This window comes from Aquarana catesbeiana, linkage group LG12 (assembly GCF_042186555.1).
Source record: "Aquarana catesbeiana isolate 2022-GZ linkage group LG12, ASM4218655v1, whole genome shotgun sequence".
Lineage (NCBI taxonomy): Eukaryota > Metazoa > Chordata > Amphibia > Anura > Ranidae > Aquarana > Aquarana catesbeiana.
This window is the reverse complement of record NC_133335.1, coordinates 42807100-42821111: the sequence shown is the minus strand read 5'-3', so window position 1 is coordinate 42821111 and position 14012 is coordinate 42807100. Positions and strand designations below refer to the sequence as shown.

Here is a 14012-nt window from a genome sequence, read left to right as displayed (position 1 = left end):
ATCCTCCCACAAAGCTGGCCGCATGAGCCCTATGAGACCTATCATGTGTTGGGAATATGTAAATCAACACTGGTAAACCTCCAACAGTATGAAAAATACTGCTCTGAGAAGTATTATGCTAACACCATGGAGTTTTGCTTGCTATGAAGGTACAATTGTTAGAGGAAGTATAGTGTATTTTCAGTGAACATACTGCGTATTCTGAATTAATTTTTCAATGTTAAAGGACTTTTTTTAAAGAAATTGCTATGACATTCACATTTTTTTAAATTTATTGTAGTAGATGTAGAGATTCATAGAGTAGCAGACTAGTAAAGCTTCCAGGGGCTCAGTGCTAGCAGTAGCAATCTGCCTTCTGCTTAACATTTGATGAGATCACAGAGGGAGTCAATTTATTTAATTACCAACATTTGGTAGAACCTCTGCAGCTCACAACTGGCAGTAACTAAAGCAGTGTAAGTATGTAGACAAAGGGCCAGACCAAACAGTAGCAGAAGACTGATGGCCAGGTCAATTGCTGTCAACAGAATCCAGACAGGTAAGCAGTGGCTTAGCAAAGGTAATAGGCCGATGATCAGGATAAGCTTGGTATAAACATAGTCCAGACAATATGCAAGAATAATTCAAGGCATGAACAGTCAGACAGAAGTCATAGAATTTCAAAACTAATTTCGTGATAAACCTGTTGATCAGGCACAAGCTTGAGGTACTGCCCATGCTTTAAAGCCCAATAATGAGGTCTGGTGTGCACAATGGAGCTGCGGTATCCAGTAACATTCAGCAGATGGCATAGGTTCAAGGCTGATTGTTCCAAATTTCAGTCTATTGACACATAGGGGTTGACTTACTAAAGCTGGAGAGTGCAAAAGCTGGTGCAGAAACCAACCCGCTTGCAGTTTTTTTTTGTCAAAGCTTAATTGAACAAGTTGAAGTTAGTAGCTGCTTAACCAGTTGCCGACTGCCCTATAGCACAGAAAGTGCTACAAGGCGGCCGCACTGCGCAGAATCACATATATATATATACGTGGTTCTGCACTTCCGGGTTTTGGGCGTGCATGACACTGGTGGCTCGCTCCAGCTGTGATTTTACACAGCGGGTCCCGCAAACCCGATGTCCACCAGTACCTGCTGATTGTTCCACAATTGCAGTCTGTAAACAAGGCAGATTGCCGTTCTGTCAGTACAGAAGGCATGGATCCTATGTTTCTGTAAAGCAGAAACACTAATCCATGCCTTCCACTAGTAAAAGCACCTCCCCACTACACTGAAAGATTAGCTAGGCATACAGTTAACCCTTTGATCACCCCTGATGTTAACCCCTTCCCAGCCAGTGTCGTTAGTACAGTAGCAGTGCATATCTTTAGCACTGATCACTGTATTGGTCCCCCAAAAAAGTGTCAGTTAGTGTCCGGTTTATCTGCCGCTATATCGCAGTCCCGCTCTAAGTCGCTGATCGCTGCCATTACTAGTAAATAAATAAATAAATAAAAATATCCCATAGTTTGTAGACGCTATAACCTTTGCGCAAATCAATCAATGTACACTTATTGGGATTTTTCTTTACCAAAAATTTGTAGCAAAATACATATTGGCCTAAATTTTTGAAGAAATTTGATTTTTTAATTTTTTTATTGGATGTGTTTTATAGCAGAAAGTAAAAAATATGTTTTTTAATTTTTTTCTAGTTGTCGGTCGTTCATTGTTTATAGCACAAAAAATTAAAAACACAGAGGTGATCAATTACCACCAAAAGAAAGCTCTATTTGTGGGGAAAAAAAGGAAATACATTTTTATTTGGGTACAGCGTCGCATGCGCAATTGTTAGTTAAAGTAATGCAGTGCCATATCGCAAAAAAATGGCCGGGTCAGCAGTGTTAATTTTGTCGACTACAACGACTAAAACATTTTAGTCGACTAAATGAATGCTATTTCACAGGATTAAATGATTTTTTAATGGAACATTGCTCCATAGACGAGGATGACGTGAAGAATATGTGCTATCGTGTGACAGATCTGCTATTTACTAAACTCTAAACACATGGCTAACAGATCTGTCACAAGATAGCACATATATGCCACTTAATCCTTTGCTATGGACATATTTCAGCAATGTCAGAATAGAATTTGCAAGCCCTGCCTATAAATTTGACAATGATGGCCCTATGTATGATATAATATAATACATTTTTATTACAAATGCATTTTAAAACAAAAAAAAAACAAAAACATAATTCTACATAATGGTGATATATGCTAGAAGGGGGAAACATTGTTTATTTGTAGTGCATACAGAATTTGAGCTGTTGCTCTAAACGCTGTAATTTTAAAAGCTCCTATATTTTCCTAAGGCTATTTCATAATACAGCTGTGGATTCTCTTTCTCTATTTCTGTCTGTGTAATCAGCATTATTGCTGGCTGACTGCTGAAATTGCAGAATAAGTTGACTATAGAATTATACCAAGATGATTACTTTAATATAAAGATATTTTTAAAAAATCTTTGAAGACCAGAGATTCCCTTAAAGTGGAACCCTCTGGTACACAGAGCTATTTAAAGTATGACTAAAGGAAACATTTCGTTTTTTTGTTTTGGACAGGATAGAGAGGTAATTAGAACATTTGTCAGGTTTGCATTGTTGTGCCTGTTACGGAGATTCTTCCTTCTATTTGTCATGTGAAAGAGGAGCCCAAATTTTGGGTTGTCCATAGAACAGTAATAGAGGAGAAATCTTCCAATGGGGACATTAGTTCTGGTGACAACCAGAGATTCCCTTACTTTGGAGGAGTTTTGGCTATGAGACATGAAGTGAAGGGAAAAAAAACTGACAGGGGTTACAGTGAGGGAAAATGTATTTGATCCCCTGCTGATTTTGTTTGTTTGCCAACTGACGAAGAAATGATCAGTCTATAATTTTAATGGTGGGTATATTATAACAGTGAGAGTCAGAATAACAACAAAAATATCCAGAAAAACGCATTTCAAAAAAGTAATAAATTGATTTGCATTTTATTGAGTGAAATAAGTATTTGACCCCTTTGCAACACATGACTTAGTACTTGGTGGCAAAACCCTTGTTGGTAATCACAGAGGTCAGACGTTTCTTGTAGTTGGCCACCAGGTTTGCACACATCTCAGGAGGGATTTTGTCCCACTCCTCTTTGCAGATCCTTTCCAAGTCCTTAAACTGGACCCTGGAACCTTCAGCTCCCTTCACATATTTTCTATGGGATGAAGATCTGGAGACTGGCTAGGCCACTCCAGGACCTTAATGTGCTTCTTCTTGAGACACTCCTTTGTTGCCGTGGCCTTGTGTTTTGGGTCATTGTCATGCTGGAATACTCATCCACGACCCATTTTCAATGCCCTGGCTGAGGGAAGGAGGTTCTCACCCAAGATTTGACAGGAAAATGGCCCCGTCCATCGTCCCTTTGATGTGGTGAAGTTGTCCTGTCCCCTTAGCAGAAAAACACCCCCAAAGCCTAGTGTTTGCACCTCGATTTTTGATGGAGGGGATGGTGTTCTTGGGGTCATAGGCAGCATTCCTCATCCAAACACGTTGAGTTGACGCGAAAGAGCTTGATTTTGGTCTCATCTGACCACAACACTTTCACCCAGTTCTCCTCTGAATCATTCAGATGTTCATTAGCAAACTTCAGATGGGCCTGTACATGTGCTTTCTTGAGCAGGGGGACCTTGCAGGTGCTGCAGGATTTCAGTCCTTCACGGCGTAGTGTGTTACCAATTGTTTTCTTGATGACTATGGTCCCAGCTGCCTTGAGATCATTGACAAGATTCTACTGTGTAGTACTGGGCTGATTCCTCACAGTTCTCATGATCACTGAAACTCCACAAGGTGAGATCCTGCATGGAGCCCCAGACCGAGGGAGATTGACAGTTATTTTGTGTTTCTTCCATTTGTGAATAATCGCACCAACTGTTGTCACCCTCTCAGCAAGCTGCTTGGCGATGGGCTTGTAGCCCATTCCAGCCTTGTGTAGGTCTACAATCTTGTCCCTGACATTGTTGGACAGCTATTTGGTCTTGGCCATGGTTGAGTTTGGAATCTGATTGATTGATTGATTGATTGCTTCTGTGGACAGGTGTCTTTTATACAGGTAACAAGCTGAGATTAGGAGCACTCCCTTTAAGAGAGTGCTCCTAATCTCATCTCGTTACCTGTATAGAAGACACCTGGGAGCCAGAAATGTTGCTGACAGGGGATCAAATATTTATTTCATGCAATAAAATGCAAATCAATTTATAACTTTTTTGAAATGCGTTTTTCTGGATATTTTTGTTGTTATTCTGTGTCTCACTGTTAAAATAAACCTACCATTAAAATTATAGACTGATAATTTCTTTGTCAGTGGGCAAACGTTCAAAATCAGCAGGGGATCAAATACTTTTTTTCCCCTCACTGCATAACCCTCCCTTATTACCTCCATACGCTTGCCAATTGTGTGCCTGTACTTAGGGTAGCCTGTTAAGGGAAAGTCGCACCATACCTCTTTATTTAACAATTCTGTTATCATTTGCTAGCATTTCTGTCAGCCATTCCTGACCCATGTGCATATTTGTGAGTAAGTCTAGCAACTAAACTTAAAGGATAAGTTCACCTTTGGGAACATGTAAGACGTTCCCAATGCTGCAGCCGCTGCCCGATGCCCGCACTCCCTGTGACAGCAGTATGGGGAGAAGTTCCCCATACTAGCTGTCACTTTTTGAGATCAGCGTGGCCGTGCGTGGCTCACAGATACATTGACAGATCTGAAGGAGACCTGCATGGCACCAGCGATCTCATGATCACTGGTGCAATGGTTTACAGGCTTCAAAAATAAATAAATAAATAAATAATAATAAATGCACATTTTTTTACCTGCAAAAAAAATTGCATTTATTTATTTTTTTTCTAAAAAGTGAACTTATGCTTTTAGACAGTAAAAGGGATGTTAGGGCTGCTGAGAAGATTCTTGAGACTCTCTGTAGAATATTATATATTATTAATTTCACATTCTGTACTCTAGTTTAGAGTTACAAGTCAGATCACATTTTGTCTCCAACAGCAACTTTTGGTTAAATGTTTAGGAAATCAGGTCAGGTGATATAGCCTCTGACAAAATAATTAAGACTTTAGGAATAAGTACAATCATTCCTATTTAACTAGTTCTGCAGGTGCTCTTAATATTGCCTTGCAGACTGACTGTGAATTGCTGCTGTACTGACAAAGCAATAACAATTGTAGCCCAACACCTACCAGACGAAAGGACCGCAGGACTGACAGACCTTCAACATTGGCCAGACCCAGCTCCACCAGACTCAGTGTGACTATAATGCTGTCAAATATATTCCATCCCACCTGAAAGTAGTAATATGGATCCAGAGCAATGATCTTAAAAACCATTTCAGCTGCAAATATACCAGTGAAAACCTGTTTTAAAACAAGAAAAGAGGTCAATGAATACAGTGATATTTATATTATTATTATTAGTAATGTCTAGTGTTAATACAGAATCCTATATTTCTGTACACTATAACACCAAGGATGTAAATTGTCTACAGCACCATTTACAGATAAAAATACAATAGTACAAAATGAAACATAAAATAAGAAAGCCATGCTTGTTACAACTTAATATACATGCACAAACAAGCCAATTGATTATCTTGTCTGTTAGACCAACATATTTACAATCAGATGTGTCCACAAGGCTAACATTAATATAACACTAACCATCATATATTTTTTTAATGTAATCTTTATTTATGTTCACAATTCTGAACATACATTGAAGGAGAAATCAAAGCAACCCGTGCGTATTTGATCAAAGAACATAACATAAGGCCCGATTGGCCATCCAAGATAGAGGGTGTTATAAACGGAGGCGTCTACTTAGTGGTCATGAAAACATATGAGCTATATCACCATTAGTTTGTCTCTGGCCCTGCTACCAAACTTAGAGGTAGAAATTAGCAAACACCACTGATTTGGACAGAAAAACTAGTGCCCGGAGTGCAGACAGAAAAAGGGAACATGAAACATTAAAACCAAACAAAAAGAATAAAAGAAGAGAATCACTCTATTAAGATGTACAAGCAGTCATATATCCAATACCTCAGAGGATCAAGTCACGTCTATAACATTTGACAGTTAAACTTCTCCCACAGCAACGGTACCCATTGGTTGTGTGTTTGTGCAGGCCTTGTTGACATAATGAATCCAAGTGGGCCAAATCCCATACCATTTATCGTGTCTGTCCTTACATGTCGCCATCCACTCTGCCACCCTAATATAGTTCACAAGACGAATCCATTCCAAGCAGCTTGGATCTTGGCTTCTTTTCCAGTAGATGGGGATCAATCTCCTAACCGCATTCAGGAGGTAAGGCAGTACTAACTTTCGATAGAGGCTGAGAGGGATGGTGGGGACATGAAGGAGAAAACCGAATGGAGAGCCAAGGAGGCCTATGCTCAAGATGAGGTTCTAATGTCTTGTCAATATGGCTGTACCTTAGGGCAATCCCACCAAATGTGTAAAAATGAACCCCTATGCCCGCAGTCCCACCAACAAGCATCTGAGGAAGCTGAGTATATTTTAGCAAGTTTGGTGGGGACTCTATACCATCTAGTCAGAACCTTGAACCATTCTCCTGCATTTTCGTGTCAACAGAACTAGAATGAGTAAGGCGGTATTAGTGATCAAGTTGCAGCTCAGTAAACTCATGTTGCAGGTTTCTTTCCAACGTCCGAATAAATTTTGGTTTCCCCTTGGGTCCCAGCTCTAGTAGCATCTCATACAGGACAGATATGGAGTGTGGAACTGGATTTGCTGGCATGCAAAGCTTCTCAAAAGGAGTGAAAGAGGTAGGGGAGCGTATGGCTTGAGGTAAACCACATGTAAAATGTTGAAGCTGTCTATATCTCCAATCGTCTAAGGAGAATCTACCATATTGAGCTCTAAGTTCCTCAAATGGGATTAATTCCTGGTCTTGAAAGAACCTACCGCAGCTCACCTCACCATCTGCCATCCAAGTACGGAAAAAAGATGAGTGTTCTCCTGGAGCAAACGAGGGGAAGCCTCCCAGGGAACCTAGGGGGTGAACCGAGGGGCAAGCTGTCCTGACCTATTTAGGGCATTCCATTGCTGCAAAGCATGAACAGGAGCTGGAAAAACAAATGCAGACAGTCCTCTATGTTCCTGGGGTACTCATGGAGCATGGGATAAGTTGCAACCAGCCAGAAATTTTTCTAAAGATACCCACACCTTAGTAGTCACCCCATGGTGCCAGTCCAATATCTGCTGCAGAGTGATTGCCTCAAAATATTTGCATATATCTGGGACGCCCCATCCGCTTAGGCCTCTGTAGGGTGCGAAGAGCCAACCGAGGGCTTCGCCTATGCCAGATATATTTTAGGAAAGTACTGTTAAGGATCCAAAAGAAAGACCTGGGTAAAGAGATAGGCACCATTTGGAGGTAGAACAGGATTTGTGGTAGCACATTCATCTTTAACACACTGACTCGGCCCATCCACGAGAGGGTCTCTCTGTCTCAGCTGTGTAAGTATGCTTTTATAGTGGAGAGTAACGGGGCGTAATTATTGTTATAGAGCAGGGAGCAGATGGGGGTAAGATAGACACCCAGATATTTCAGGTGAGTGTGGCGAACCAAGTGAAGGAGAAAGAGGATTGCAACCATGTACGTAGGCTCGACTGGATATTCAAGGATAGAATTTCAGATTTACTGTAATTGATTTTGAAATTTGAGAGTAAGCTGAAATTCTGTAATTCAGCCATGATGTTGGGGAGAGAGATCAAGGGGTCAGCCACATAGAACAGGACATCAGCCGCATAAGCAGATAATTTATGTTCCCTCGCCCCAATGCCGAAACCCTTGACATTCGGATTTAAACGAATCCTATTGAGCAATGGTTCCAGGGTGAGGGACAATGGGCAGCCCTGCCTAGTTCCGTTCAGGATAGGGAAGGTGTCCGAAAGGACGCCATTCACCTTAACTTGGGCTTCAGGGGAGCTCTAGAGTGAGGCTATCCAGGAGAGCATGTTGGGGCCAAGTCCCAGTCTAGTCAATACAGCTCGAAGGTATACCCAGTCCGCCCTGTCGAATGCCTTTTCAGCGTTGGTAGAGAGCAGGAGACAGGGTGGATGGCCGGTCTGTGTTTGTGCCCAATGGATCAATTGAATCGCCCAGTTAGAGTTATCCCTAGCTTCCCTTCCAGTAATAAACCCAGTCTGGTCTGGATGTATGATAGATGGCATTATGGGTTTAAGGCAGTTAACTAAAATCTTCTTAAAATTTTTATATCAGTGCTGAGAAATGATATCGGTCTGTAGCTACTAGGGGCAGTGTGGTCTTTCCCTTCTTTAGGGAGCACTGTAATATGTGCCAATAGTCCCTTTTTGGGTATAGCAGTACCCAAAGCTAAGGTGTTAAAGTATGCACACATTGGGTTAGACAATAAAGGAAGGAAAGTACTGTAATAGGCGTTCGTATATCCTTTAGGACCTGGGCTTTTCCCTTTCGAGAGCTCTTTTACCACTGTTTCCAGCTCTGTCTGGGTAATAGATGTCTCAAGTTGTTTGCTAGTTTGGTTAGTGAGTTGTAGGGCTTAAGCCTTTGCCAGATACTCCAGTATACGGCCCTGCTTCTGATCTGCCATCGAGCCAGGCAGTGTTGCAGGGAGATGGTAAAGCTGGGCATAGTAGTCCCAAAAGGCAGCCGCAATCTTAGAGGATGATCTACCAGGAAATCCGTTGCGGTATGAAGTTTGTGTACATGGCCCGCGGCATGTTGTCACCTTAGGGCCCTGGCTAGTAGTCGCCCGCATTTGTTCCCATACTCGTAGAATTTGTGAGAGATATGGTGTAAGCGCGCCCATATCCGGGTATCGAGTAGGTTGGCAAGCTCCAAGCGGATGGATTGGAGTTCTGCTGCTAGCTCCGGGGTCAGACAACGTTTGTTTGAGTTCCACAGATTGGATTTTTTAAAGAAGGGTTTGGAGATCCCCTTCACGTGATTTTTTTAAATCTTGAGTCCTGGGATATGAACTCCCCCCTGACCACTGCCTTATGCCCGTCCCATATGGACGCCAGCCCTACATCATCTGTTGAATTCTCAGCAAAGTACAGCAAAATAGGCTGCGATATGCGCTTTGACACCACTACATCATCCAAGATGTTCTCATTCAAGTGCCAAGTCCATGACTTAGCATCGGAGGACAGTGGATGTATAGAGAGGGATACCGGTGCGTGGTCCGAGAGGGTGATAGAACCGAGCGACGCACTAGATAGGGTCTCCAGAGAGAACTGATCCATCAGTAACAGGTCTATTCGAGTATACCCAGTATGAGTGGCCGAATCGTAGCTGAAATCTTTGTCGGTGGGGTGACGTACTCTCCAGCAATAAACAAGATGGTTGGAGTGCAGGGATTTTCTGAAGTGCTTGAGGAAAGCGAAAGAGTGGGTAGAATGCCCTGTGGACGTGTCCATCCATGGGTCTGGGCTGACATTGAAATCTCCCCCAAGATCAGATTGCCCTTTCTAAAGGTGGAGAGGGAGTCTAGGAAGGTGAGCTGTTGAGTGTTAGGTGCATAAACGGTTGCAAATGTAAATTCACGACCTAGAATGGTGCCATTAAGTAAAACGTATATGCCATTAGAGTCAGTAAGTTGGTCCATCAGGACAAAGGGACATTGTTTATGTATAGCTATAGCAACCCCGCTCGATTTAGATCGTGGAGAGTTGCTGAGAAACCATTGATTATACAGGTGGGTGGGGAGGCGGGGGAAAGTCAGTGTGAAAGTGTGTCTCCTGTAATAAAATAATCTGTGCCCCCAAGCGTTTGGTTTCGAGCCACAACTTACTGCGTTTATTAGGCGATCCTAGGCCACAGACATTGTACGATACCACTTTCAGGGAAGCCATGATATACGGGAATCGAGGAGGGATTCCAAGTCCGTTGGCAACCATCATATTTTTAAACAGATCTACCATATATTATCTGGCCACTAGAGGTCTCTTGTGTATAACAGAGAAATGCTGTCAGTTCAGTCATGGCCTACTGTTCACAAGAGAAAAAAAAAGAGCTAACTGCAGAAAGTGTCCAACTATCTTGCTTGTAATAAACCTTTTCATTTTATATTTTACTTAATCTCAAATGAAAAGCAAGCAAAGTTTTCCAGATCATTGGTTATACATGCTTTGAATATTGCTGACACCTAGCAGGCATGCTCCCTACAAAGAGGTCAAGCACATGGATTCTAACTCTCAAGTCATGTCAAATCATTGCCACACTTAACTATGGGAAACTTTGGGAAGCAATGAATTTATTGAGTGTATGTTCTTTTTTTTTTTAACAAACATCAGGCTGACAAATACTGTAAACTCTTCAATGCTAAATGGAGTGACTTGCCAAATGTTGACACCATTTCCCTTTTTTTTGTTTTAACCATGACTTATAAATCATAAAGTAGATATGTACTTACCAGATTGCCTACACTCAGTACTTCCTCAAATTGCTCAGTCATTGGATAGTGCTCCATAGCCATGAACAGGGTATTGAGCACAATGCATATGGTGATGCCAAGGTCTACAAAGGGATCCATGACCACAAATTTCACAAACTCCTTAAACGTCACCCATGGCTTGCAGCAGTTCCAAATTAAGACTGTATGGGCAAACTTATACCACCATGGGGGGCACTTCTGCTGCGCTTCTTCTAGTTCTGCAATGAGAGGAACATTGCTCCACATTAACGGAAACAACTTAGCCCAGTATAGACAACTGGCCTGCTTACATGAGATTGTACTTATAAAGGATATATAGTATGTGTAAGGGATCCACAGACATTAGATGAAAGTCACAGGATACAAAGGATTGTTCAGTTAAGGGCATGTGTGTTATCAGTGAAAAGTGAGCAAGACAGGCTATTGAATGGGTCTGTACACCAAAATAGTGATAGTTCAGATAATTAGTAGATCTCAGGGACTCTGCTGGTAAGATCTTTGTGCAGGGTTCCTGGGTCTGCATACCTCCTATGTCCCACCCATCTTTAATGGATTTTTTGTTTTATTTTATATTAAAGGGTGACTCCACTTTCATGGGGGAAAAAAATAGCAAATAAAAAAATAATATAGCGTATACAATTGCGACACAAGTCTTATTGTAATTGAATGTTATTAAAAATTACCTTTCCTTTTCAATCTGCAGCCAGTGTAATTTTCTGTAATTTTTAGATAGACTGAAATATATATATATATATTTTTATAAAATTACTAATCATACTAAATGAACATTAAATTACAGGTTAACCCCTAGTTAGCATACTTTTCTTTACAATCAGTTCCTGAATCCTGCTAAGAGAAAGTAAAAGTGTCATAATTGATTTTACCACTGATTACATTGTATACAATAACTGAAAGTGATTGTAAATGATCACCTTGTAAAACAACCCATTCAGTTTAAAATATGAATGAAAGGCAAAACTTTTTTTATAGATATAAAAATACATTCTAAATACCTTTTTTTCCTTTTTTTATAAGTGATCATATTCCCTCTGTTCTCAGCTGCATAAAAGCTGGGTGGAGGAGAAGCAGCTTTCCGGTGCATGGCTGTGTGTGTGTGTGTGTGTGTGTGGGTCAGGCCAAGTCTGATCATTGGAAGAGAGCACACTGAGTTCCTAGCAAAGCTAAAGAACTGACCACGATGTGTTCTCCTGCTTAGTGTGGTCAGTTTTTTTATAGGAAAGCAGAGAGACTGGCAGGATCACCAGAGATTTCACATAAAGGAAGCAGTAAGTACAAAGAGAACATGATACTTTCTCATACAAGTATATGGTAGGAGGCACATATGAAGTTTTGGGATATCAAACGCTTTAAAGTAGAACTATAGGCAAAACTTCAATTTGGATAGAGTGTGTGTGTGTGTGTGTGTGTGTGTGTGTGTGTGTGTGTGTTTGTGTGTGTGTGTGTGTGTGTGTGTGTGTGTGTGGTGGGGGGGGGGGGGTTATAAGCCCTGTGAAATTTATTTTTGCCATGTTTGTCCCATTGTGGAGATTTCCCTTCACTTCCTGTCCCTTAGTCAAAACAGGAAGTGAGAGGAAATCCCTGCAAATTAAGGGAATTCCTTGGGGTCCCCCAGGCCACTAAAAATAGAGTCCCCATTAGAAGATTTCCCTTCTATTACTTTTCCAGGGAAAACCCAAAATTTGTGATTTTTTTTTACTTTCACGTTCAATGATAACAGTAGTCAGGACAAATAAAGAAGACTCTTCCTAATGGGGGCACAGACAGCAATAAAAACTCTGTTCTAATCCATCTTCCCTCTATCCCAAACTAAAGTATAACTAAAGGCAAAACTTTTTTTAAAGAGCTTTAATGTCAGTAGTTCATGTTCAATTTTTTGGTATATTAAATACCTTCCCATTGCACAGACCTTCTATCATGGCTTCAGAAATAACACTGACTGAGCTCCCTGCTCTCTTCTGTAAAGTCGGCTCTTCCAGATACATTTTAGAGTTCTTCTCAAGATCCGTCTTCACTGAGCTTGCCTGCAAAAAAAGCAGACACAGGTGTATGATGATGCTAAGAAATAAGCAAGTGAAGATACATGGTTGTACTGACAGTGACAGGCAACAGCTTCCAGACATTTGTAGATGTATTTTGTGCATGAAAATGGGATGTACACTACCGTTCAAAAGTTTGGGGTCACCCAAACAATTTTGTGTTTTCCATGAAAAGTCACACTTATTCACCACCATACGTTGTGAAATGAATAGAAAATAGAGTCAAGACATTGACAAGGTTAGAAATAATGATTTGTATTTGAAATAACATTGTTTTTACATCAAACTTTGCTTTCATCAAAGAATCCTCCTTTTGCAGCAATTACAGCATTGCACACCTTTGGCATTCTAGCTGTTAATTTATTGAGGTAAGCTGGAGAAATTGCACCCCACGCTTCTAGAAGCAGCTCCCACAAGTTGGATTGGTTGGATGGGCACTTCTGGCGTACCATACGGTCAAGCTGCTCCCACAACAGCTCAATGGGGTTCAGATCTGGTGACTGTGCTGGCCACTCCATTACCGATAGAATACCAGCTGCCTGCTTCTGCTGTAAATAGTTCTTGCACAATTTGGAGGTGTGTTTAGGGTCATTGTCCTGTTGTAGGATGAAATTGGCTCCAATCAAGCGCTGTCCACTGGGTATGGCATGGCGTTGCAAAATGGAGTGATAGCCTTCCTTATTCAGAATCCCTTTTACCCTGTACAAAGCTCCCACCTTACCAGCACCAAAGAAACCCCAGACCATCACATTACCTCCACCATGCTTAACAGATGGCGTCAGGCATTCTTCCAGCATCTTTTCATTTGTTCTTCGTCTCACAAACATTCTTCTTTGTGATCCAAACACCTCAAACTTGGATTCTTCCGTCCACAACACTTTTTTCCAGTCTTCCTCTGTCCAATGTCTGTGTTCTTTTGCCCATCTTAATCTTTTTCTTTTATTGGCCAGTCTCAGATATGACTTTTTCTTTGCCACTCTGCCCTGAAGCCCAAAATCCCGCAGCTGCCTCTTCACTGTAGATGTTGACACTGGTGTTTTGCGGGTACTATTTAATGAAGATGCCAGTTGGGGACCTGTGAGGCGTCTGTTTCTCAAACTAGAGACTCTAATGTGCTTATTTTCTTGCTTAGTTGTGCAACGCGGCCTCCCACTTCTTTTTCTACTCTGGTTAGAGCCTGTTTGCGCTGTCCTCTGAAGGGAGTAGTACACACCGTTGTAGGAAATCTTCAATTTCTTTGCAATTTCTCGCATGGAATAGCCTTCATTTCTAAGAACAAGAATAGACTGTCGAGTTTCAGATGAAAGTTCTCTTTTTCTGGCCATTTTGAGCGTTTAATTGACCCCACAAATGTGATGCTCCAGAAACTCAATCTGCTCACAGGAAGGTCAGTTTTGTAGCTTCTGGAAGGAGCTAGACTGTTTTTAGATGTGTGA

General features: G+C 41.3%; 1 protein-coding gene across 3 annotated transcripts in view; it reads right to left on the bottom strand.

The window, feature by feature from the left end:
• The window catches only part of LOC141114139 (sodium channel protein type 4 subunit alpha-like), a 210110-nt gene that overhangs the window by 54875 nt on the left and 141223 nt on the right, over positions 1–14012 (bottom strand). For all 3 annotated transcript variants that reach the window (XM_073607645.1, XM_073607644.1, XM_073607643.1), the window contains 3 exons: positions 12447–12561; positions 10499–10737; positions 5256–5429 (listed from right to left, as the gene is read on the bottom strand). In XM_073607645.1, the coding sequence (XP_073463746.1) occupies positions 5256–5429; positions 10499–10737; positions 12447–12561 (528 nt within the window). The remainder of the gene's footprint in view (positions 1–5255; positions 5430–10498; positions 10738–12446; positions 12562–14012) is intronic.